The 22,360-nt window shown below is 47.4% G+C and overlaps 1 protein-coding gene across 1 annotated transcript in view; it reads left to right on the top strand.

The window, feature by feature from the left end:
* The first annotated feature begins 491 nt into the window (after positions 1 to 491).
* LOC138283576 (uncharacterized) overlaps positions 492 to 22,360 on the top strand; it is a 267,761-nt gene continuing 245,892 nt past the window's right edge. Inside the window, exon 1 of the mRNA XM_069221514.1 lies at positions 492 to 614. Coding sequence (XP_069077615.1) covers positions 492 to 614 — 123 coding nt within the window. The remainder of the gene's footprint in view (positions 615 to 22,360) is intronic.

Below are 22,360 nucleotides of genomic sequence, written 5' to 3'. Positions count from 1 at the left end.
CGGTGTTATCCCAAATGCAGAAGCCTTTATTAGGTCGAGCGTAGCAGCGCCCTGTTGGTATGTATCTGGGCTTTTAACCACGCCCACCACACGCCCATCACTATCACTCCTTCATGGGCTTGCCCTTCAAAAATCCTTTGATGACATTGGTAAATGCTCTACGTTTGTCCCTCCTTGGGGAGGTTTTGTTGCCACCTTGGCCATCGCCTCTGTTACATGGCTGATTGCACTTTTGCCGAAAAGTTTAACTGCAGCAAACTTCTTTTCCTTTTGTGTCTCTCCTTATCGCTGATGCTCATGGCGGCCATGGCGCTGTGAATCGGCTCCCTTATGTGAAAGTGTTTAAATTTCAATTTTCAATTTATGTGGCAAGAAAAGTCCGGTTAGAGTTTACAACGCTAATAGCTCTAACTCGAGCAGATGCGACACCCATTGCATTGTAAATGCTTGTTTTTAGTTATGCTGCCGGAGCATCTGCTGCACATGTGATAATGAACCTTACTGGAAGTGCTTGTAACTGTGTTCTCCCCTTTCTATTTATATTACAGAAACCTCAAGATGCTGACCGGGAAAAGGAGACATTGAATCCACACTCCACCGGGAGGCATAACAAGGTAAGTGGAAGTATTCTCCTATGCGATGAACTGCAGGGCACAAAAGAATGCTCTCTCTTCGGAAGTGTCAAAGCCAACCAAGCGGCGCTGCTTGAGCATGGTATTTAAAGGACCGTGCCCAAGATGTCTGCCCTTTTCTCAACTCTTGTGAGGTCAGGGTCCAGAGCAATTTTGGTCCCGGACATGGACGCCTTAATAACCATTGTGGATGGGAGGGAACCCGCCTTGGCTCAAAAAAGACAAAAGATGGAACCAGTGCAGGACAAATACCACAGGTGATAAAGATGGGAGGGAAAGGGCTAAGAAAGTGCTACGGGACACGGTGAGCGCATGCTGAGCGTGGCGTGATGGTGAGCGGGTGCAGGAAGTGGAACAGGCCCCCAAGAAGCATATAAACAGAAGTAAATCACTTATGTCAGTAAATCCATGACTCCATGAGATCTTACCGTATGTTTTAAGTACTGAAAGCTGGAGCTGTCCGCTCTTCAGCTCGAGTGGGGGGACCTCCAGTGGTTGGCTTTATGGCTGCATATTGTGCCCTGAAACATGTTAAAGAAAGACACAAAGACATGTCAATGTTTTTTAAAAAGGCTTTATTGAAAATATTTGCTGACAATCACTTTTATTAAACATTGCAATGTGTGAATTTATGGAATGTACATTTGATTATGTTTATTAATTACTTTTTACAAATCCAAAAGATATGATTTACATATGTTAATGTGCTGACTTCTCGATAAAGCCAACAGGGCCAACCACTATTATTCTGGCATTTTAGGCCAGTAGGTCTGCCTAACTTAAAATGACACCTTTTATATTGTTACATGACACAGACAAGCATGTTTGGACACAGAAGGTTATTGCCAGGCCCTGCACTAAACCCAACACCACGAATGGAGATGGACATCTTACTTTATGTTAAAAAAAAAAAGAAATTCACTGAAAAAGCAAAGGTTAAGTGACGTTATAGTTAGGAATTGTAATAATATGTTACTTTACATAAAGAAAGAACCCTTAGAAATTCAATCAAAAAAACAAAGGCTAAAAGGACATTATAGTTAGGTGAAAATGTCAGTTAAACTATACTATTTTAGACAAAAACATTGATAGTCACCAGTTGTTATATCAAGTACCTATATCTCATGTTCTTAAGTAACTATATTGTGATCTCACCATGCACAGCTAAATCCCTCAGATATTGCATCACTTATAACATGTTCTATGACATCATTGATAACATCACTGCAGTCTTTAAAATGACACTGTGAGTGGCTGAGTAGTGAATATATATAATTTCTTTATATGTAATTGTAGGAAAGTACCATCTTGCCTGGCATGTTACCCCCATATTTCACTGTATATATGTTTTTTTAGTGTATGTTTCACTGGGACCCTGCCAGCCAGGGCCCCAGTGCTCATAAGTGTGCCCTGTATGTGTTCCCTGTGTGATGACTAACTGTCTCACTGAAGCTCTGCTAACCAGAACCTCAGTGGTTATGCTCTCTCTGCTTTCCAAATTGTCACTAACAGGCTAGTAAACAATTTCACCATTTCACATTGGCATACTGGAACACCCTTATAATTCCCTAGTATATGGTACTGAGGTACCCAGGGTATTGGGGTTCCAGGAGATCCCTATGGGCTTCAGCATTTTTTTTGCCACCCATAGGGAGTACTGAATATATATATTTTCTTTATATGTAATTTAATTATTTTCAAATAATTAAAATAAGGCTTATTGCCAATCACCACCTCTATTATTGTTTTTTATGGGAGTTTTCTGCAGGATTTATATAGCGCAGCTAATTACCCAGAAGTGTATCCAGGCGCTTGAAGACCCTCTCAGGGCGCAGTCGATGAGCCAGGTCTTGAGGTCCCTTTGGAATTACAGAAGTGAGATGATGGTCTGGAGCTTGGTTGGGAGGTTGTTCTAGGTCTTTGTTGCGATGTAACAGAAGGAGCGTCCTCCACATCTGCTTTGGTAGATGAGGGGAGTGTGGGTGAGGGAAAGGGAAGCAGACCATAAGCATCTTGTGTAGGAGGCTGGCCTGGCTTATAGTGGGTACCTGATGGCACTTACACCTTGTGCCATGTCCAGTTTTCCCTTATTTGTAGATTAATAGTGTTCTAGCAGCTTAGGCTGATAGAGGTAGCTAAGCAGAGCAGCTTAGGCTGAACTAGGAGACATGCAAAGCTCCTGCTATACCACTTATATCATATAGCTCTATGTCATAAGAAACACAATACTCAGAGTTACTAAAAATAAAGGTACTTTATTTTAATGACGATATGCCAAAAGTATGTCAGAGGATACCCTCCCTTAGGAGGGAAGTAAAATACACTAAATATAGACACAAACCAAAATTCAGATAAGTAAACAGTTACAAAAGTAGTGCAAACACTGTAGAATACAATAGGATGCAATAGGCCTAGGGGCAACACAAACCATATACTCCAAAAGTGGAATGCGAACCACAAATGGACCCCAGGCCTTGTGTAATGTGTAGAGGGTCGCTGGGAGTGTAAGAAAATACTAAGGGTGTCCAAGATACCTCACCTCAAGACCCTGAAAAGTAGGAGTAAATTTACCCTACTACCCCAGAAACACAGTAAAAGTCGTGATAGGGGATTCTGCAAAGGCAAGAACTGACTGCAAAGCACTGTAGATGGATTCCTGGACCTGAGGGCCTGTAAAGGAAGGTGACCAAGTCCAAGAGTCACGCAAGTGTCCAGGGGGGCAGGAGCCCACTAAGCCCCAGATGAAGGTGCAAAAGGGCTGCCTACGGGTGGAAGAAGCTGAAGATTCTGCAACAACGGAAGGTGCCAGGAACATCTCCTTTGCACAGAAGATGTCCCACGTTGTGCTGGTGGATGCAGAGTTGTCTCCAAACAGAAATACCACAAACAAGCCTTGCTAGCTGCAAGAGTCGCGGTTGAAGAAAATGGGGGCTGCCCGGGCCCAGGAAGGACAAGGAGGTCGCCCCCTGAAGAAAGTGACAGAGGGGGTGCTCACCAGTACAGAGAGCCCACGCAGAAGCAGGCACCACCCACAGAAGCACTTGAACAGGCATTCAAGAAATCTGAGCACGGCGGTCATCTCAACACTACAAAAGAGGGTCCCACCAAGCTGATGGTCAACTCAGTGAGTTGAGCAATGGAGAACGGAGTGCTGGGGACCTGGGCTATGCTGTGCACAAATAATTCCTTGCAAAACTTCACAGAAGCCGGAGCAGCTGCAGATTATGCAGTACATAGGATTACTGTCTGGCGTGGGGAGGCAAGGACTTACCTCCATCAAATTTGGACAGAAGGACCTCTGGACTGTCGGGGTCACTTGGATCTAGCTCCTGTGTTCCAGGATCCACACTTGTCAAGATGGGAAGGGGACCCAGAGGACCAGTGATGCAGAAGTTTGGTGCCTGCGTTAGCAGGGGGAAGATTCTGTCGACCCACAGGAGATTTCTTTGTGGCTTCCAGTGCAGGGAGGAGGCAGTCAGCCCTCAGAGCATGCACCACCAGGAAACAGTTGAGAAAGCCAGCAGGATTAGGCGCTACAATGTTGCTGGTAGTCGTCTTGCTACTTTGTTGCAGTTTTGCAGGCATCCTGGAGCAGTCAGCGGTTGATCCTTGGCAGAAGTCAAAGAGGGAGATGCAGAGGAACTCTGGTGAGCTCTTGCATTCGCTATCTGAAGAGAAACCCACAGGAGAGACCCTAAATAGCCCTCAGAGAAGGATTGTCTACCTAACCAGGTGAGAACCTATCAGGAGGGGTCTCTGACGTCATCTGCTGGCACTGGCCACTCAGAGACCTCCATTGTGCCCTCACACCTCTGCATTCAAGATGACAGAGGTCTAGGACACACTGGAGGAGCTCTGGGCACCACCGCTGGGGTGGTGATGGACAGGGGAGTGGTCACTCCCTGTTCCTTTGTCCAGTCTCGCACCAGAGCAGAGGCTGGGGGATTCTTGAACCAGTGTAGACTAGTTTATGCAAGGAGGGCACCATCTATGCCCTTCAAAGGATTCCCAGAGGCCAGGAGAGGCTACTCCTCTCAGGCCCTTAACACCTATTTCCGAAGGGAGAGGGTGTAACACCCTCTCACAGAGGAAATCTTTTGTTCTGCCTTCCTGGGACTCGGCTGCCCAGACCCGTGGAGGGCAGAAACCTGCCTGTGGGTTGGCAGCAGCGGTAGCTGCAGTGAAAACCCCAGAGAGCTAGATTGGCATTACCCGGGGTCCATGCTGGAGCCCCGGGGATGCATGGGATTGGCACCCCAATACCAGATGTGGCATGGGGGGACAGTTCCATGATCTTAGCCATGTTACATGGCCATATTTGGAGTTACCATTATGAAGCTACATATAGGTATTGACCTATATGTAGTGCACGAGTGTAATGGTGTTCCCCCACTCACAAAGTCCGGGGAAAATGCCCTGAACAATGTGGGGGCACCTTGGCCAGTGCCATGGTGCCCTCACACTTAGTAACTTTGCACCTACCCTTCACCTAGTTAGGGTTAGACATATAGGTGACTTATAAGTTACTTAAGTGCAGTGTAAAATGGCTGTGAAGTAACGTGGACGTTATTTCACATAGGCTGCAGTGGCAGTACTGTGTAAGAATTGTCTGAGCTCCCTATGGGTGGCAAAAGAAATGCTGCAGCCCATAGGGACCTCCTGGAACCCCAATTCTCTGGGTGCCTAGGTACCATATACAAGGGAATTATAAGAGTGTTCCAGTGTGCCAATCAGAATTGATAAAATGGTCACTAGCCTGCAGTGACAATTTTAAAGACAGAGAGAGCATAAGCACTGAGGTTCTGGTTAGCAGAGCCTCAGTGACACAGATAGGCACCACACAGGAAAAACATTCAGGCCACAACCTATGAGCACTGGGGCCCTGGCTAGCAGGGTCCCAGTATGACATATAAAACACACTGACAAATAGGGTTTTAACTACATATACTCACAAACCGGCAGAAGTGGGGGTAACAAGGCTAGAAAGAGGCTACCTTCCTACACATCATAATGCTAGGCTTTGAATTTTATATGTACAATCAGGTAGAGGTAGAAGCAAACGAAAGTGATCAAACGATAGGCTTTACCAATGGTCACCGCTTCATATGGAAATATGGTATGATTTCTTAAGTTACAAGTGACGGGTGGCGACCTGCTTATATTGTATTGTAATGACAACCTTGTTTTTCTCTGCTCCTGTTTTTTATGTCTAGTATTTAAGTTAGTATGTATTTGATATGAATTTTATTCCTTTTTATCTTCTGTATTGTAGATGAATGTACATGTGGACCTCTTTGGAGTTCCAAAATCGTGAAATAAAATTGATTGATTAATTTTTCTAAACCAATAACTGAATTACTTTTAGTTAGGATATTGTGGGATTTCAGACGCTGTGACAGTGATAATCCTTGAAAGCTGTTGTAGGTCACTCGCATGTCGCTCCAGTGTATTGGATAATGAAAAAAGTGGTCAAGAGAGGCACCTCTGTGGCAGGAAACATGACTAGATGAGATTTTACCAGTTAAGCTTGTTTTAGACTTGGGACAAACTAGGAATCTCAAAGTTAGGTGATGTTTGGCCATTGAATCACATGCTGTCATATGAGCAACTCACAAAAGAGTACAGCCTTCATGAATTACAGTTCATTTTGTATTTGCAATTGAGGCAACTTTTTAAAGCCCTAGTGGTAAATGTGTCAGATCTGTCTCAGATTCTAAGGAGAAGCTGGACTTGGGAGGACTAGAAGAGAGTGATTGGGTAGAGGCCAAAATGGCTGCAAGACAAATGGTCACCCTGCCAGACTCTGTGTAATTAAGTACAGATATGTTAACAGGGTTTACTGCAACCCTGATAGACTCTCAAAAATGAGGCTTGGGCCCTGTTTGTCTTAGATGTAAGCCCTGAGAGGGGGATTGGCTACCTTATCAGGTATCGACCTATCAGGAGGGGTCTCTGACGTCACCTGCTGGCACTGGCCACTCAGAGCCCTCCAGAGTGCCCCCACACCTTGCAAAGCCAGATGGCTGAAGACTAGGACATGCTGGAGGAGCTCTGGGCACCGCCCCTAGGATGGTAATAGACAGGAGAGTGATCAATCCCCTTTACTTTGTCCAGTTTCGCGCCAGAGCAGAGGACAAGGGGTCCCTGAACCGGTGTAAACTGGCTTATGCAAGGAGGGCACCATCTGTGCCCTTCAAAGCATTTCCAGAGGCTGGGGGAGGCTACCCCTCCCCAGCCTGTAACAACTATTTCCAAAGGGAGAGGGTGTAACACCCTGCTCTCAGAGGAAATGCTTTGTTCTGCCTTCCTGGGACTGAGCTGCTCAAGCCCCAGGAGGGCAGAAGCCTGTCTGTGAGGTGGCAGCAGCTGGGGCTGCAGTGAAAACCTCAGAAGACTGGTATGGCAGAACTGGGGGTCCATGGTGGAGCCCCCAGGGTGGATGGAATTGGCTTGCCAATACCAGAATCAGTTTGGGGGTACAATTTATCAAACCTAGACACCTCACACGGCAATATTGGAGTCACCATTGTGAAGCTACATATATATGTGTTGACCTATATGTAGTGCACATTTATAATGGTGTCTCCGCACTCACGAGTCTGGGAAAATGGGCCTGGATGACATGGGGGCACCTCTGCTAGTGCAGGGGTGCCCTCACACACGGGTACTATGCAACTATCCTTCAGGGTCTGAAGATTAGATATATAGGTGACTTATAAGTTAGCTGGTGCAGTGAAAATTGCTGCTAAATAGTGCTGACACTATTTCACTCAGTCTGCAATGTCAGTCCTGAAGAAGTGTTTCTGGTTTAGTGGGTCCACAGAGAGGGCTTTTACCCCAGGAGAGGTTCTCCCACCACAGGAATGGTACCCTTAGTGGTAGGGTGGGGAAGGGATACTTTGATACCGTTTTTACCTGTGGGATGAGGAGAATCCCAAGGCTTCAGTGCTCCTTCTCTTCTTCATTACACTGGAAATGAGAGGAAGCAATCCCTCAGGGATACCCAGCATGGATGCATGGGTCCTAAATTCTACCTCAGCCCAACCTGAGGCCTCTAGGTCATTACCTAAGAGGCAGTCTACAGGTAAGCTAGGTGATACCACCACCTGCTTTGGGCCAGTAACTCCACCCCAACTAATTTGCGCTACAGCTAAGAGGAGAGACTGAGTGGAGTTATTGACATCAGTAACTTGAGACTTCTGTCCAAGGAGGTGTTGTGCAGGTGACACCAGATTTTCAGTCACCAAAGCGATACTGGCACTTATGTCCCTCTGTCTGTAGGAGGCTGGCCTGCCTTATATTGGGTACCTGATGGTACTTACACCTTGTGCCAGGTCCAGTTATCCCTTATTAGTAGATTAGTAGTGCTCTAGTAGCTTAGATATAGCAGAGCAGCTTAGGCTGAACTAGGAGACATGCAAAGATCCTACTATACCACTTATATCATATAGGTACTATATCATAAGAAAAACAATACTCAGGGTTACTAAAAATAAAGGTACTTTATTTTAGTGTCAATGTGCCAAAAATATCTCAGAGGATATACTCCCTTAGGAGGTAAGTAAAATACACAAAATATACACACAAATTAAAATCAGGTAAGTAAAACAGTCAGAAAGTGGTGCAAACACTGTAGAATACAATAGGATGCAATAGGCCTAGGGGCAACACAAACCATATACTAAGAAAGTGGAATGCGAACCACGAATAGACCCCTAGGCTGGTGTAGTGTGTAGAGGGTCGCTGGGAGTGTAAGAAAACACTAAGGGTGTCCCAGATACCCCACCCCAAAACCCTGGAAAGTAGGAGTAAAGTGCTACTATTTCCCCCGAAACACACTAAACTCGAGATAGAGGATTTGGCAAAGACCACAACAGACTGCAAAGCACTGAAGACGGATTCCTGGTCCTGAGGACCTGTAAAGGAAGGGAATCAAGTCCCCGAGTCGTGAAAGTGTCCGGGGCGGGGTGGGGCAGGAGCCCACTAAACCCCAGATGAAGGTGCAAAATGGCAAAATGGCTGCCTCTGGATGGAAGAAGCTGAAGATTCTGCAACAACGAAAGTGCCCGGAACTTCTCCTTTGTGTAGAAGGTGTCCCACGGAGTGCTGGAGGTTGTAGAGTTGTTTCTTTGGAGAAGTACCGCAAACAAGCCTTGTTAGCGGCAAAGGTCACAGTTGAAGAAAAAGGCTGTTGCCCGGGCCCAGGAAGGACCAGGATGTCGCCACCTGGGAGAGGAGACAGCGGGGGCTCTCAGCAACATAGAGAGCCCACACACAAGAAGGCAGCACCCGCAGAAGTTCTTGAACACAAGTTCAAGAAGACTGAGCACGGCAGTCATCTCAACACTACAAAAGAGGGTCCCACAATGCCGGAAGTCAACTCAGGGAGTTGAGCAATGCAGGACAGAGTGTTGGGGACCTGGGCTTGGATGTGCACGAAGGATTCCTTGGAAAGGTGCACAGAAGCCCTAGCAGCTGCAGTTCACATGGTGCACAGGATTACTGTCTGGAGAGGGGAGGCAAGGATTGACCTCCTCCAAATTTGGACAGTTGGACTACTGGACAGTCTGGGTCACTTGGGTCCACCACCTGTATTCCGGGGGCCACGCTCGTCAGGATGAGAGGGGTCCAAGGGTACCGGTGACGCTGAAGTTTGGTGCCTGCTGGAGCAGGGGGAACATTCCGTCAACCCACAGGAGATTTCTTCGTGGCTTCCAGTACAGGATGAAGGCAGGCAGCCCCCAAAGCATGCACCATCAGGAAACAGTCGAAAAAGCCGGCAGGATTAGGCGCTACAATGTCGCTGGTAGTCTTCTTGCTACTTTGTTGCAGTTTTGCAGGCCTCCTGGAGCAGTCAGCGGTCGATCCTTGGTGGAAGTCGAAGAGAGAGGTGCAGAGGAACACTGGTGAATTCTTGCAAGTCGTTAACTGAGGAAAAGCCCACTGGAGAGACCCTAAGTAGCCCTCAGAGGAGAATTGGCCACCTAATCAGGTAAGCACCTATCAGGAGGGGTCTCTGACGTCACCTGCTGGCAGTGGCCACTCAGAGGCCTCCATTGTGCCCTCACACCTCTGGATTTAAGATGGCAGAGGTCTGGGACACACGGAAGGAGCTCTGGGCACCACCCCTGGGGTGGTGATGGACAGGGGAGTGGTCACTCCCCTTCCTTTGTCCAGTTTCATGCCAGAGCAGGAACTAGGGGTTCCCTGAACCGGTGTAGACTTGCTTATGCAAGGAAGGCACCATCTGTGCCCTTCGAAGCATTTTCAGAGGCTGGGGGAGGCTTCTCCTCCCCAGCCCTTAACACCTATTTCCAAAGGGAGAGGGTGTAACACCCTCTCTCAGAGGAAATTCTTTGTTCTGCCTTCCTGGGACTGGGCTTCCCAGACCTGAGGAGGGCAGAAGCCTGACTGTGGGTTGGCAGCAGCGGTAGCTGCAGTGAAAACCCCAGAGAGCTGGTTTAGCTGTACCCGGGGTCCATGCTGGAGACACCTGTCTGAGGGTTTGGCAGCAGCAGCAGCTGCAGTGGAAACCCCGGAAAGGCAGTTTGGCAGTACCCGGGTTCTGTGCTAGAGACCCGGGGATGCATGGAATTGTCCCCTCAATACCAGAATGGTACGGGGGTGACAATTCCATGATCTTAGACATGTTACATGGCCATGTTCGGAGTTACCATTGTGACTCTACACATAGATAGTGACCTATGTGTAGTGCACGCGTGTAATGGTGTCCCTGAATTCAGGCCAAGGCTGTAGGCAGTGAAAGCTGCCGTTTCAATCCTTGTTTGTGCACCAGTGTTCACAAACAACAACAAAAAAGAGAAGAGAACTTACCTGCTTCGTCCGCGGGGTCCTCCTCTCCAATGAGTCCTCCTCAGCGTTGCTGCCTCCCTTCTCTGTTCGGGTGCATGCTGCAACACAGTTATGGGTCACACAGCACAGGCGCAGATTGTCTGGGCTGGGCTGCAGCGAGTACCGGGTGGGCTCTGCTCTGCTGGCAGAGCTACCGGAGTTTTGGCGCGGTGTTTCAAAAACTCTGTTAGCTCAGCTAGCAAAGGAGAGCACCCCGCACACCCCTACTTATTTCTACAAATCTCTTTAGAGACTAGTTATCAGTTTCATGACTTTCTTTCCATATATTTATCAATGTGCTACATTCAGCTTTTCATCAGCTCCATCTAAAGAGAATATCCTCAGTGTCAATTAATGCATTCTGTTTAAAACAAACAATCCATTGAAATTCACCAATTAGAGTTATCTAATCTGCCCTAACTGTATTCGTGTCCTAAAGTAATTGTAACTCTCACCTTGTCATGCACAGATTGCTATAACTGGTGAATTTAAGTGGTTTTGCTTGTTTAAAGTGGTATATTTTTACAGATATTTACACCTAAGTAAAACCTCCATTTTACCCTTGGTTGTTGTCAATACGTTTCTACGTTTTTTTATGCAATGTAAGATATTATTCGAATTCCTAACTATAAAATTACTTTAACCTTTTTGTAGTGAATTTCTATGTTTTTTAATGTACAGTATGGTGTCAATCGCCATGCACAGACCATCACAAAACCCATGCCGAGCGTGCGCAGCTTGGGGTTCGATGCATATGGCTAACTATATGATCTAACAACATAAAAGGTGTCATTTTAAGTAAGGCAGACCCATTACATTTGTCAAAGAGTCGAAGCACCCAAATATCAAAAGTGGGCCTTTTGGCTTCATCAAGGGGTCAGCGCATAACATATATAAAGCAGACTTCTTGTTTTGTCAAATGTTCCCCAATAACTATAATCAACTTCACCTATAGCAATGTTTAATGAAAAATATTTATCATAAAATATTTTCAATAAAGCCTTTTTAAAAACAAACAAAAAAAAACAAACATTATTGTAGGAAAGTACCATCTTGCCCGGCATGTTACCCCCATTTTTCACTGTATATATGTTGTTTTAGTTGTATGTGTCACTGGGACCCTGCCAGCCACGGCCCCAGTGCTCATAAGTGTGCCCTGAATGTGTTACCTGTGTTATGACTAACTGTCTCACTAAGGCTCTGCTATCCAGAACCTCAGTGGTTATGCTCTCTCAGTTCTTTCCAAATTGTCACTAACAGGCTAGTGACCAATTTCACCAATTTACATTGGCACACTGGAACACCCTTATAATTCCCTAGTATATGGTACTGAGGTACCCAGGGTATTGGGGTTCCAGGAGATCCCTATGGGCTGCAGCATTTCTTTTGCCACCCATAGGGAGCTCTGACAATTCTTACACAGGCCTGCCACTGCAGCCTGAGTGAAATAACGTCCACGTTATTTCACAGCCATTTACCACTGCACTTAAGTAACTTCTAAGTCACCTATATGTCTAACCTTTACCTGGTAAAGGTTAGGTGCAAAGTTACTTAGTGTGTGGGCACCCTGGCACTAGCCAAGGTGCCCCCACATTGTTCAGGACAAATTCCCCGGACTTTGTGAGTGCGGGGACACCATTACACGCGTGCTCTACACATAGGTCACTACCTATGTGTAGCTTCACAATGGTAACTCCGAATATGGCCATGCATCATGTCTATGATCATGGAATTACCCCCTCTATGCCATCCTGGCATAGTTGGCACAATCCCATGATCCCACGGGTCTCTAGCACAGACCCGGGTACTGCCAAACTGCCTTTTCAGGGGTTTCACTGCAGCTGCTGCTGCTGCTGCCAACCCCTCAGACAGGTTTCTGCCCTCCTGGGGTCCAGCCAGACTTGGCCCAGGAAGGCAGAACAAAGGACTTCCTCAGAGAGAGGGTGTTACACCCTCTCCCTTTGGAAAAAGGTGTTAAGGCAGGGGAGGAGTAGCCTCCCCCAGCCTCTGGAAATGCTTTCATGGGCACAGATGGTGCCCATTTCTGCATAAGCCAGTCTACACCGGTTCAGGGACCCCTCAGCCCTGCTCTGGCACGAAACTGGACAAAGGAAAGAGGAGTGACCACTCCCCTGACCTGCACCTCCCCTGGGAGGTGCCCAGAGCTCCTCCAGTGTGCTCCAGACCGGTGCCATCTTGGAAACAGAGGTGCTGCTGGCACACTGGACTTCTCTGAGTGGCCAGGGCCAGCAGGTGACGTCAGAGACTCCTTCTCATAGGCTCCTTCAGTTGTTGCTAGCCTCTCCTCTCTCCTAAGTAGACAAACCCTCTTTTCTGGCTATTTAGGGTCTCTGCTTTGGGGAATCCCTTAGATAACGAATGCAAGAGCTCATCAGAGTTCCTCTGCATCTGTCTCTTCACCTTCTGCCAAGGAATCGACTGCTGACCATGCTGGAAGCCTGCAAAACTGCAACAAAGTAGCAAAGACGACTACTGCGACACTGTAACGCTGATTCTGCCGCCTTCTCAACTGTTTTCCTGGTGGTGCATGCTGTGGGGGTAGTCTGCCTCCTCTCTGCACTAGAAGCTCCGAAGAAATCTCCCGTGGGTCGACGGAATCGTCTCCCTGCAACCGCAGGCACCAAAGAACTGCATCACCAGTCCTCTGGGTCTCCCCTCAGCACGACGAGCAAGGTCCCTTTAACTCAGCAACTCTGTCCAAGTGACTCCCACAGTCCAGTGACTCTTCAGTCCAAGTTTGGTGGAGGTAAATCCTTGCCTCCCCACGCCAGACTGCATTGCTGGGAACGGCGTGTTTTTCAGCTACTCTGGCTCCTGTGCACTTTTCCAGGATTTCCTTTGTGCACAGCCAAGCCTGGGTCCACGGCACTCTAACCTGCATTGCACGACCTCCTGAGTTGTCCTCCGGCGGCCTGGGACTCTCTTGTGCAACTTCAGGTGAGCACTGTTTCACTCCAATTTGTAGTGCCTGTTCCGGCACTTCTATGGGTGCTGCCTGCTTCTGATAGGGCTCCTTCTCTTGCTGGACGCCCCCTCTGTCCCCTCACGCAATTGGCGACATCCTGGTCCCTCCTGGGCCACAGCAGCATCCAAAAACCCTAACCGCAAGCTTTGCAGCTAGCAAGGCTTGTTTGCAGTCTTTCTACAGGAAATCACTTCTGCACGACTCTTCACGACGTGGGACATCCATCCTCCAAAGGGGAAGTTTCTAGCCCTTGTCGTTCTTGCAGAATCCTCAGCTTCTACTGTCCAGTGGCAGCTTCTTTGCACCCACAGCTGGCATTTCCTGGTCATCTGCCCACTCTCGACTTGATCGTGACTTTTGGACTTGGTCCCCTTGTTCCACAGGTACCCTCGTCTGGAAATCCATAGTTGTTGCATTGCTGGTTTTGGTCTTTCCTGCAGAATTCCCCTATCACGACTTCTGTGCTCTTTGGGGAACTTTAGTGCACTTTGCACTCACTTTTCAGGGTCTTGGGGTGGGCTATTTTTCTAACCCTCACTGTTTTCTTACAGTCCCAGCGACCCTCTACAAGGTCACATAGGTTTGAGGTCCATTCGTGGTTCGCATTCCACTTTTGGAGTATATGGTTTGTGTTGCCCCTAACCCTATGTGCCCCCATTGCATCCTATTATAACTATACATTGTTTGCACTGTTTTCTATTGCTATACTGCATATTTTTGGTATTGTGTACATATATCTTGTGTATATTTGCTATCCTCATACTGAGGGTACTCACTGAGATACTTTGGCATATTGTCATAAAAATGAAGTACCTTTATTTTTAGTATATCTGTGTATTGTGTTTTCTTATGATATTGTGCAAGTGACACTAGTGGTACTGGAGGAGCTTCACTCGTCTCCTAGTTCAGCCTAAGCTGCTCTGCTAAGCTACCATTTTCTATCAGCCTAAGCTGCTAGACACCCCTATACACTAATAAGGGATACCTGGGCCTGGTGCAAGGTGTAAGTACCCCTTGGTACTCACTACAAGCCAGTCCAGCCTCCTACATTGGTTGTGCAGCGGTGGGATAAGTACTTTGCAACTACTTACCACTTTTATCATTGTACTTTTCATAAGAGAAAAATATACAAAACAAGTTCAGTGTATGTACACCTAACCAAAAAGTTTTGCTTTTCTCCTTTCACTTCTTTGCTAAGTGCTGAAAAGTACCTCTAAACTTTCTACAAAGTTCTTTAAAAGTTTTTAAAAAAAGTTTTTTTTGTCTTTCAAAAAGTTCTGAAAACCTTTTCTCACTTTTTCTATCGCTTAAACACTTTCTAAAATGTCTGGCACAGGCCAAACTGTTGATCTGTCCAAACTTGCTTATGATCACCTTAGCTGGAAAGGAGCAAGGAGTCTCTGCATAGAAAGAGGTTTAACTGTAGGGAAGAATCCCTCTAGAGAACTATTGGTTAATATGCTCATTGAACAAGATAAGACCAGAGTTGGCACTTCTGTTGAGAAATTAGCTGATGGTTCCCAATCTGACCCTGGGGCACCCCTAGCAAAAGATTTAGAAGGGAAACTTCCTAGCCTGCCCATTAGCAGACCACCTAGCATAGCTGGTACTGATGTAGAGTCACATCACAGTAATAGTGTTGCTTCACATCACAGTAAGAGTATTCCTTCTCATCATAGTAGAAGTGCTGTTTCTGTTAGCCAGGCTGTTAGAGTGCCATCTGTTAGGGACAGGTCTCCTTCTGTTCGTTCTCACCATACTTCTGTTTCAAGGCATGCCCCACCCACCCACCCTGATGACAGAGTGTTAGAAAGGGAGCTCAATAGATTGAGAGTGGAAGAATCCAGGCTGAAGCTCAAGAAGCAACAGCTGGATTTAGATAGGCAGGCCTTAGAAATAGAAAGAGAAAGACAGAAAATTGGGTTACAAAACCCATGGTGGCAGCAGCAGTATTCCCCATAGTCATCCTGCAAGAGAGCATGATTCTAGGAATCTGCACAAGATAGTTCCCCCTTATAAGGAGGGGGATGACATTATCAAGTGGTTTGCTGCACTTGAGAGGGCCTGTGTTGTACAGGATGTCCCTCAAAGGCAGTGGGCTGCTATCCTATGGCTATCATTTAGTGGAAAGGGTAGGGATAGGCTCCTTACTGTAAAAGAAAGTGATGCCAATAATTTCAAAGTTCTTAAGAATGCACTCCTAGATGGTTATGGCATAACCACTGAACAGTACAGGATGAAGTTCAGAGAAACCAAAAAGGAGTCTTCACAAGACTGGGTAGACTTTGTTGACCATTCAGTGAAGGCCTTGGAGGGGTGGTTACATGGCAGTAAAGTTACTGATTATGAAAGCCTGTATAACTTAATCCTGAGAGAGCATATTCTTAATAATTGTGTGTCTGATTTGTTGCACCAGTACTTGGTGGACTCTGATCTGACCTCTCCCCAAGAATTGGGAAAGAAGGCAGACAAATGAGTCAGAACAAGGGTGAACAGAAAAGTTCATACAGGGGGTGACAAAGATGGCAAGAAGAAGGATGGTAAGTCTTCTGACAAGGCTGGGGACAAATCTAAAAATGAGTCTTCATCAGGCCCACAAAAACACTCTGGTGGGGGTGGTGGGCCCAAATCCTCTTCAAATCAAAACAAAGAAAAGAAACCATGGTGCTATTTATGTAAAATAAAAGGCCATTGGACAACAGATCCCAGTTGTCCAAAGAAAAGCACCAAGCCTCCTACCACTACAACCCCTGCTGCTACACCTAGTGCCCCTAGTAATAGCAGTGGTGGTGAGAGCAAACCTACTAATAGCCAATCCAAGGGAGTAGCTGGGCTCACTTTTGGTAATTTAGTTGGGGTTGATCTGATTAGGGAGACCACAGAGGCTGTGTTAGTCTCTGAGGGGGCTATTGATTTAGCCACCTTGGTTGCTTGTCCCCTTAACATGGATAAGTACAAGCAACTACCCCTAATAAATGGTGTTGAGGTTCAGGCCTACAGGGACACAGGTGCCAGTGTTACAATGGTAATAGAGAAACTGGTCCACCCTGAACAACACCTACTTGGTCACCAGTACCAAGTAACCGATGCTCATAACAACACCCTTAGCCACCCCATGGCTGTTGTGAATCTCAACTGGGGGGGGGGTACTGGCCCAAAGAAAGTTGTGGTTGCCTCAGATTTACCTGTAGACTGTCTATTAGGAAATGATTTAGAGACATCAGCTTGGGCAGAAGTGGAGTTGGAGGCTCATGCAGCAATGCTGGGCATTCCAGGGCATATTTTTGCTTTGACCAGGGCTCAGGCCGAAAAGCAAAAAGGACAGGGTGACTTGGATCCTGGACGAATGGACCAAGTGCTCCCTAAAGCTAGGGTTAGTAAAGGTAAAACACTACCTACTATCCCTCCCTCTACAGTGGATTCTAATTCTGAGGAAGAAGAATTTCCACCCTGTGCAGAACCTACACCAGAAGAGCTGGAAGCAGACACTGCCGAGCTTTTGGGTGGAGGGGGGCCTGCCAGGGAGGAGCTGTGTGTAGTACAGCATACCTGTCCCACACTAGAGGGTCTAAGGCAGCAAGCTGTCAAACAAGCAAATGGGGATGTCAGTGACTCTCACAGAGTTTACTGGGAGGACAACCTCTTGTACACTGAAGCAAGGGATCCAAAACCTGGAGCTGCCAGGAGATTGGTGATTCCTCAGGAGTACAGAAAGTTCCTCCTAACTCTAGCCCACGACATTCCCTTAGCTGGACATTTGGGGCAAATTAAAACTTGTGACAGGCTTGTTCCCTTGTTTCATTGGCCTAGAATGTCAGAGGACACAAAGGAATTTTGTAAGTCCTGTGAAACCTGTCAAGCCAGTGGCAAGACAGGTGGCACTCCAAAGGCACCCCTTATTCCACTGCCTGTGGTTGGGGTTCCCTTTGAAAGGGTAGGGGTTGACATAGTTGGCCCCCTTGACCCTCCTACTGCTTCAGGCAATAGGTGTATCTTGGTGGTAGTGGACCATGCCACCAGATATCCTGAAGCTATTCCTCTAAGGACCACTACAGCTCCTGCAGTGGCAAAGGCCCTCCTGGGAATCTTTTCCAGGGTGGGCTTCCCAAAAGAGGTGGTATCAGACGGCGAAGCAATTTCATGTCTGCTTACTTAAAGGCCATGTGGAAGGAGTGTGGTGTTACATACAAGTTCACCACACCCTATCATCCACAAACAAATGAACTGGTGGAGAGATTTAACAAAACTCTCAAAGGCATGATTATGGGACTCCCTGAAAAACTCCGCAGGAGATTGGATATCCTGTTACCTTGCCTCCTTTTTGCTTACAGGGAGGTACCCCAGAAAGGAGTGGGCTTCAGCCCCTTTGAACTCCTATTTGGTCACCCTGTGAGAGGTCCTCTAACACTTGTTAAGGAGGGTTGGGAACAACCTTTAAAAGCTCTAAAGCAAGACATAGTGGACTATGTACTTGGCCTCAGATCAAGGATGGCTGAGTACATGAAAAAGGCCAGTAAAAACCTTCAGGCCAGCCAAGAGCTCCAAAAGCAATGGCATGACCAGAAGGCTGTTTTGGTTCAGTACCAACCAGGGCAGAAAGTGTGGGTCTTGGAGCCTGTGGCCCCAAGAGCACTCCAAGATAAATGGAGTGGACCCCACATAATTGTTGAAAAGAAGGATGAAGTCACCTACTTAGTTGACTTAGGCACTGCCAGGAGTCCCCTTAGGGTGCTCCATGTCAATCGCCTGAAACCCTACTATGACAGGGCTGATCTCACCCTGCTCATGGCAACTGATGAGGGACAGGAAGAAGAGAGTGACCCTCTCCCTGATCTCTTCTCTTCCACAGAACAAGATGATCTAGTGGAAGGTGTAGTACTGGCAGATTGTCTTACTGCTGAGCAGAAAGACCACTGCATAAATCTCCTGGGTCAGTTTTCTGAACACTTCTCTACTGTGCCAGGTACCACTTCTTGGTGTGAGCACACTATAGATACTGGAGACAGCTTGCCTGTCAAAAGTAAGATCTATAGGCAGCCTGACCATGTCAGAGACTGCATAAAGCAATAAGTGCAGAAAATGCTTGAACTGGGAGTGGTTGAGCACTCTGAAAGTCCATGGGCCTCTCCTGTGGTACTTGTACCAAAACCTCATTCCAAGGATGGAAAGGAGGAAATGCGGTTTTGTGTTGACTACAGAGGTCTCAACCAGGTAACCAAAAGTGATGCTCACCCTATACCCAGGGCAGATGAGCTAATAGATACACTGGCATCTGCCAAGTATCTAAGCACTTTTGATTTGACTGCAGGGTATTGGCAGATCAAATTATCAGAAGATGCAAAAGCAAAAACTGCATTTTCAACCATTGGAGGCCATTACCAATTCACAGTAATGCTTTTTGGATTGAAAAATGCACCTGCCACTTTTCAGAGGTTGGTGAACACAGTCCTGCAAGGGCTGGAAGCTTTTAGTGCAGCATATCTAGATGATATAGCTGTCTTTAGCTCCAGCTGGGATGATCACCTGGTCCACCTATGGAAAGTTTTGGAGGCCCTGCAAAAGGCAGGCCTCACTATCAAGGCTTCAAAGTGCCAGATAGGGCAGGGGAAGGTGGTTTATATGGGACACCTGGTAGGTGGAGAACAGATTGCACCACTTCAGGGGAAAATCCAAACTATTATAGATTGGGTTCCCCCTACAACCCAGACTCAGGTGAGAGCCTTTTTAGGCCTCACTGGGCACTATAGGAGGTTCATAAAGAACTATGGCTCCATTGCAGCCCCTCTTAATGACCTCAAATCAAAGAAAATGCCTACGAAGGTATTATGGACAGCAAACTGTCAGAAAGCTTTTGAGGAGCTGAAGCAGGCCATGTGCTCTGCACCTGTCCTGAAAAGCCCCTGTTACTCCAAGAAATTCATTGTCCAAACTGATGCATCTGACTTAGGGGTAGGGGCAGTCTTATCACAACTTAATTCTGAGGGCCAGGATCAACCTGTTGCTTTTATCAGCAGGAGGTTGACCCCTAGAGAAAAGCGTTGGTCTGCCATAGAGAAGGAGGCCTTCGCTGTGGTCTGGGCACTGAAGAAGTTGAGGCCATACCTGTTTGGCACTCATTTCATTGTTTAGACAGACCACAAACCTCTACTTTGGCTAAAACAAATGAAAGGTAAAAATCCTAAATTGTTGAGGTGGTCCATATCCCTACAGGGAATGGACTATACAGTGGAACATAGACCTGGGAGTACCCACTCCAATGCAGATGGACTCTCCAGATATTTCCACTTAGACAATGAAGACCCATCAGGTAATGACTAGTCTTATTGTCCTTCGTTTGGGGGGGGGGGGGTTGTGTAGGAAAGTACCATCTTGCCTGGCATGTTACCCCCATTTTTCACTGTATATATGTTGTTTTAGTTGTATGTGTCACTGGGACCCTGCCAGCCAGGGCCCCAGTGCTCATAAGTGTGCCTGAATGTGTTACCTGTGTTATGACTAACTGTCTCACTGAGGCTCTGCTATCCAGAACCTCAGTGGTTATGCTCTCTCATTTCTTTCCAAATTGTCACTAACAGGCTAGTGACCAATTTTACCAATTTACATTGGCATACTGGAACACCCTTATAATTCCCTAGTATATGGTACTGAGGTACCCAGGGTATTGGGGTTCCAGAAGATCCCTATGGGCTGCAGCATTTCTTTTGCCACCCATAGGGAACTCTGACAATTCTTACACAGGCCTGCCACTGCAGCCTGAGTGAAATAACGTCCACGTTATTTCACAGCCATTTTACACTGCACTTAAGTAACTTATAAGTCACCTATATGTCTAACCTTTACCTGGTAAAGGTTAGGTGCAAAGTTACTTAGTGTGAGGGCACCCTGGCACTAGCCAAGGAGCCCCCACATTGTTCAGTGCCAATTCCCCGACTTTGTGGGTGCGGGGACTCCATTACACATGTGCACTACACATAAGTCACTATCTATGTGTAGCTTCACAATGGTAACTCCGAATATGGCCATGTAACATGTCTATGATCATGGAATTGCCCCCTCAATGCCATCCTGGCATTGTTGGCACAACCCCATGATCCCAGTGGTCTGTAGCACAGACCCTGGTACTGCCAAACTGCCTTTTCAGGGGTTTCACTGCAGCTGCTGCCAACCCCTCAGACAGGTTTCTGCCCTCCTGGGGTCCAGCCAGGCTTGGCCCAGGAAGGCATAACCAAGGACTTCCTCAGAGAGAGGGTGTTACACCCTCTCCCTTTGGAAAAAGGTGTTAAGGCAGGGGAGGAGTAGCCTCCCCCAGCCTCTGGAAATGCTTTGATGGGCACAGATGGTGCCCATTTCTGCATAAGCCAGTCTAAACCGGTTCAGGGACCCCTCAGCCCTGCTCTGGCGCGAAACTGGACAAAGGAAAGGGGAGTGACCACTCCCCTGACCTGCACCTCCCCTGGGAGGTGCCCAGAGCTCCTCCAGTGTGCTGCTGGCACACTGGACTGCTCTGAGTGGCCAGGGCCAGCAGGTGACGCCAGAGACTCCTTCTGATAGGCTCCTTCAGGTGTTGCTAGCCTATCCTCTCTCCTAAGTAGCCAAACCCTCTTTTCTGGCTATTTAAGGTCTCTGCTTTGGGGAATTCCTTAGATAACGAATGCAAGAGCTCATCAGAGTTCCTCTGCATCTCTCTCTTCACCTTCTGCCAAGGAATCGACTGCTGACCGCTCTGGAAGCCTGAAAAACTGCAACAAAGTAGCAAAGACGACTACTGCGACACTGTAACGATGATCCTGCCGCCTTCTCGACTGTTTTCCTGGTGATGCATGCTGTGGGGGTAGTCTGCCTCCTCTCTGCACTAGAAGCTCCGAAGAAATCTCCTGTGGGTTGACGGAATCGTCCCCCTGCAACCGCAGGCACCAAAGAACTGCATCACCGGTCCTCTGGGTCTCCTCTCAGCACGACAAGCGAGGTCCCTTGAACTCAGCAACTCTGTCCAAGTGACTCCCACAGTCCAGTGACTCTTCAGTCCAAGTTTGGTGGAGGTAAGTCCTTGCCTCCTCACGCCAGACTGCATTGCTGGGAACCGCGTGTTTTGCAGCTACTCCGGCTCCTGTGCACTTTTCCAGGATTTCCTTTGTGCACAGCCAAGCCTGGGTCCACAGCACTCTAGCCTGCATTGCACGACCTCCTGAGTTGTCCTTCGGCGGCGTGGGACTCTCTTATGCAACTTTGGGTGAGCACTGTTTCACTCCACTTCGTAGTGCCTGTTCCGGCACTTCTGTGGGTGCTGCCTCCTCCTGAGAGAGCTCCTTGTCTTGCTGGATGCCCCTTCTGTCCCCTCACGCAATTGGCGACATCCTGGTCCGTCCTGGGCCACAGCAGCATCCAAAAATCCTAACCGCAAGCTTTGTAGCTAGCAAGGCTTGTTTGCAGTCTTTCTGCAGGAAAACACTTCTGCACGACTCTTCACGATGTGGGACATCCATCCTCCAAAGGGGAAGTTTCTAGCCCTTGTCGTTCTTGCAGAATCCTCAGCTTCTACTGTCCAGTGGCAGCTTCTTTGCACCCACAGCTGGCATTTCCTGGGCATCTGCCCACTCTCGACTTGATCGTGACTTTTGGACTTGGTCCCCTTGTTCCACAGGTACTCTCGTATGGAAATCCATCATTGTTGCATTGCTGGTTTTGGTCTTTCCTGCAGAATTCCCCTATCACGACTTCTGTGCTCTTTGGGGAACTTTAGTGCACTTTGCACTCACTTTTCAGGGTCTTGGGGTGGGCTATTTTTCTAACCCTCACTGTTTTCTTACAGTCCCAGCGACCCTCTACAATGTCCCATAGGTTTGGGGTTAATTCGTGGTTCGCATTCCACTTTTGGAGTATATGGTTTGTG

The sequence above is a fragment of the Pleurodeles waltl genome, chromosome 3_1 (genome assembly GCF_031143425.1).
Source record: "Pleurodeles waltl isolate 20211129_DDA chromosome 3_1, aPleWal1.hap1.20221129, whole genome shotgun sequence".
Taxonomy (NCBI): domain Eukaryota; kingdom Metazoa; phylum Chordata; class Amphibia; order Caudata; family Salamandridae; genus Pleurodeles; species Pleurodeles waltl.
Note: the sequence above shows the minus strand (reverse complement) of the source record. Positions and strands in the feature narration are given on the sequence as shown.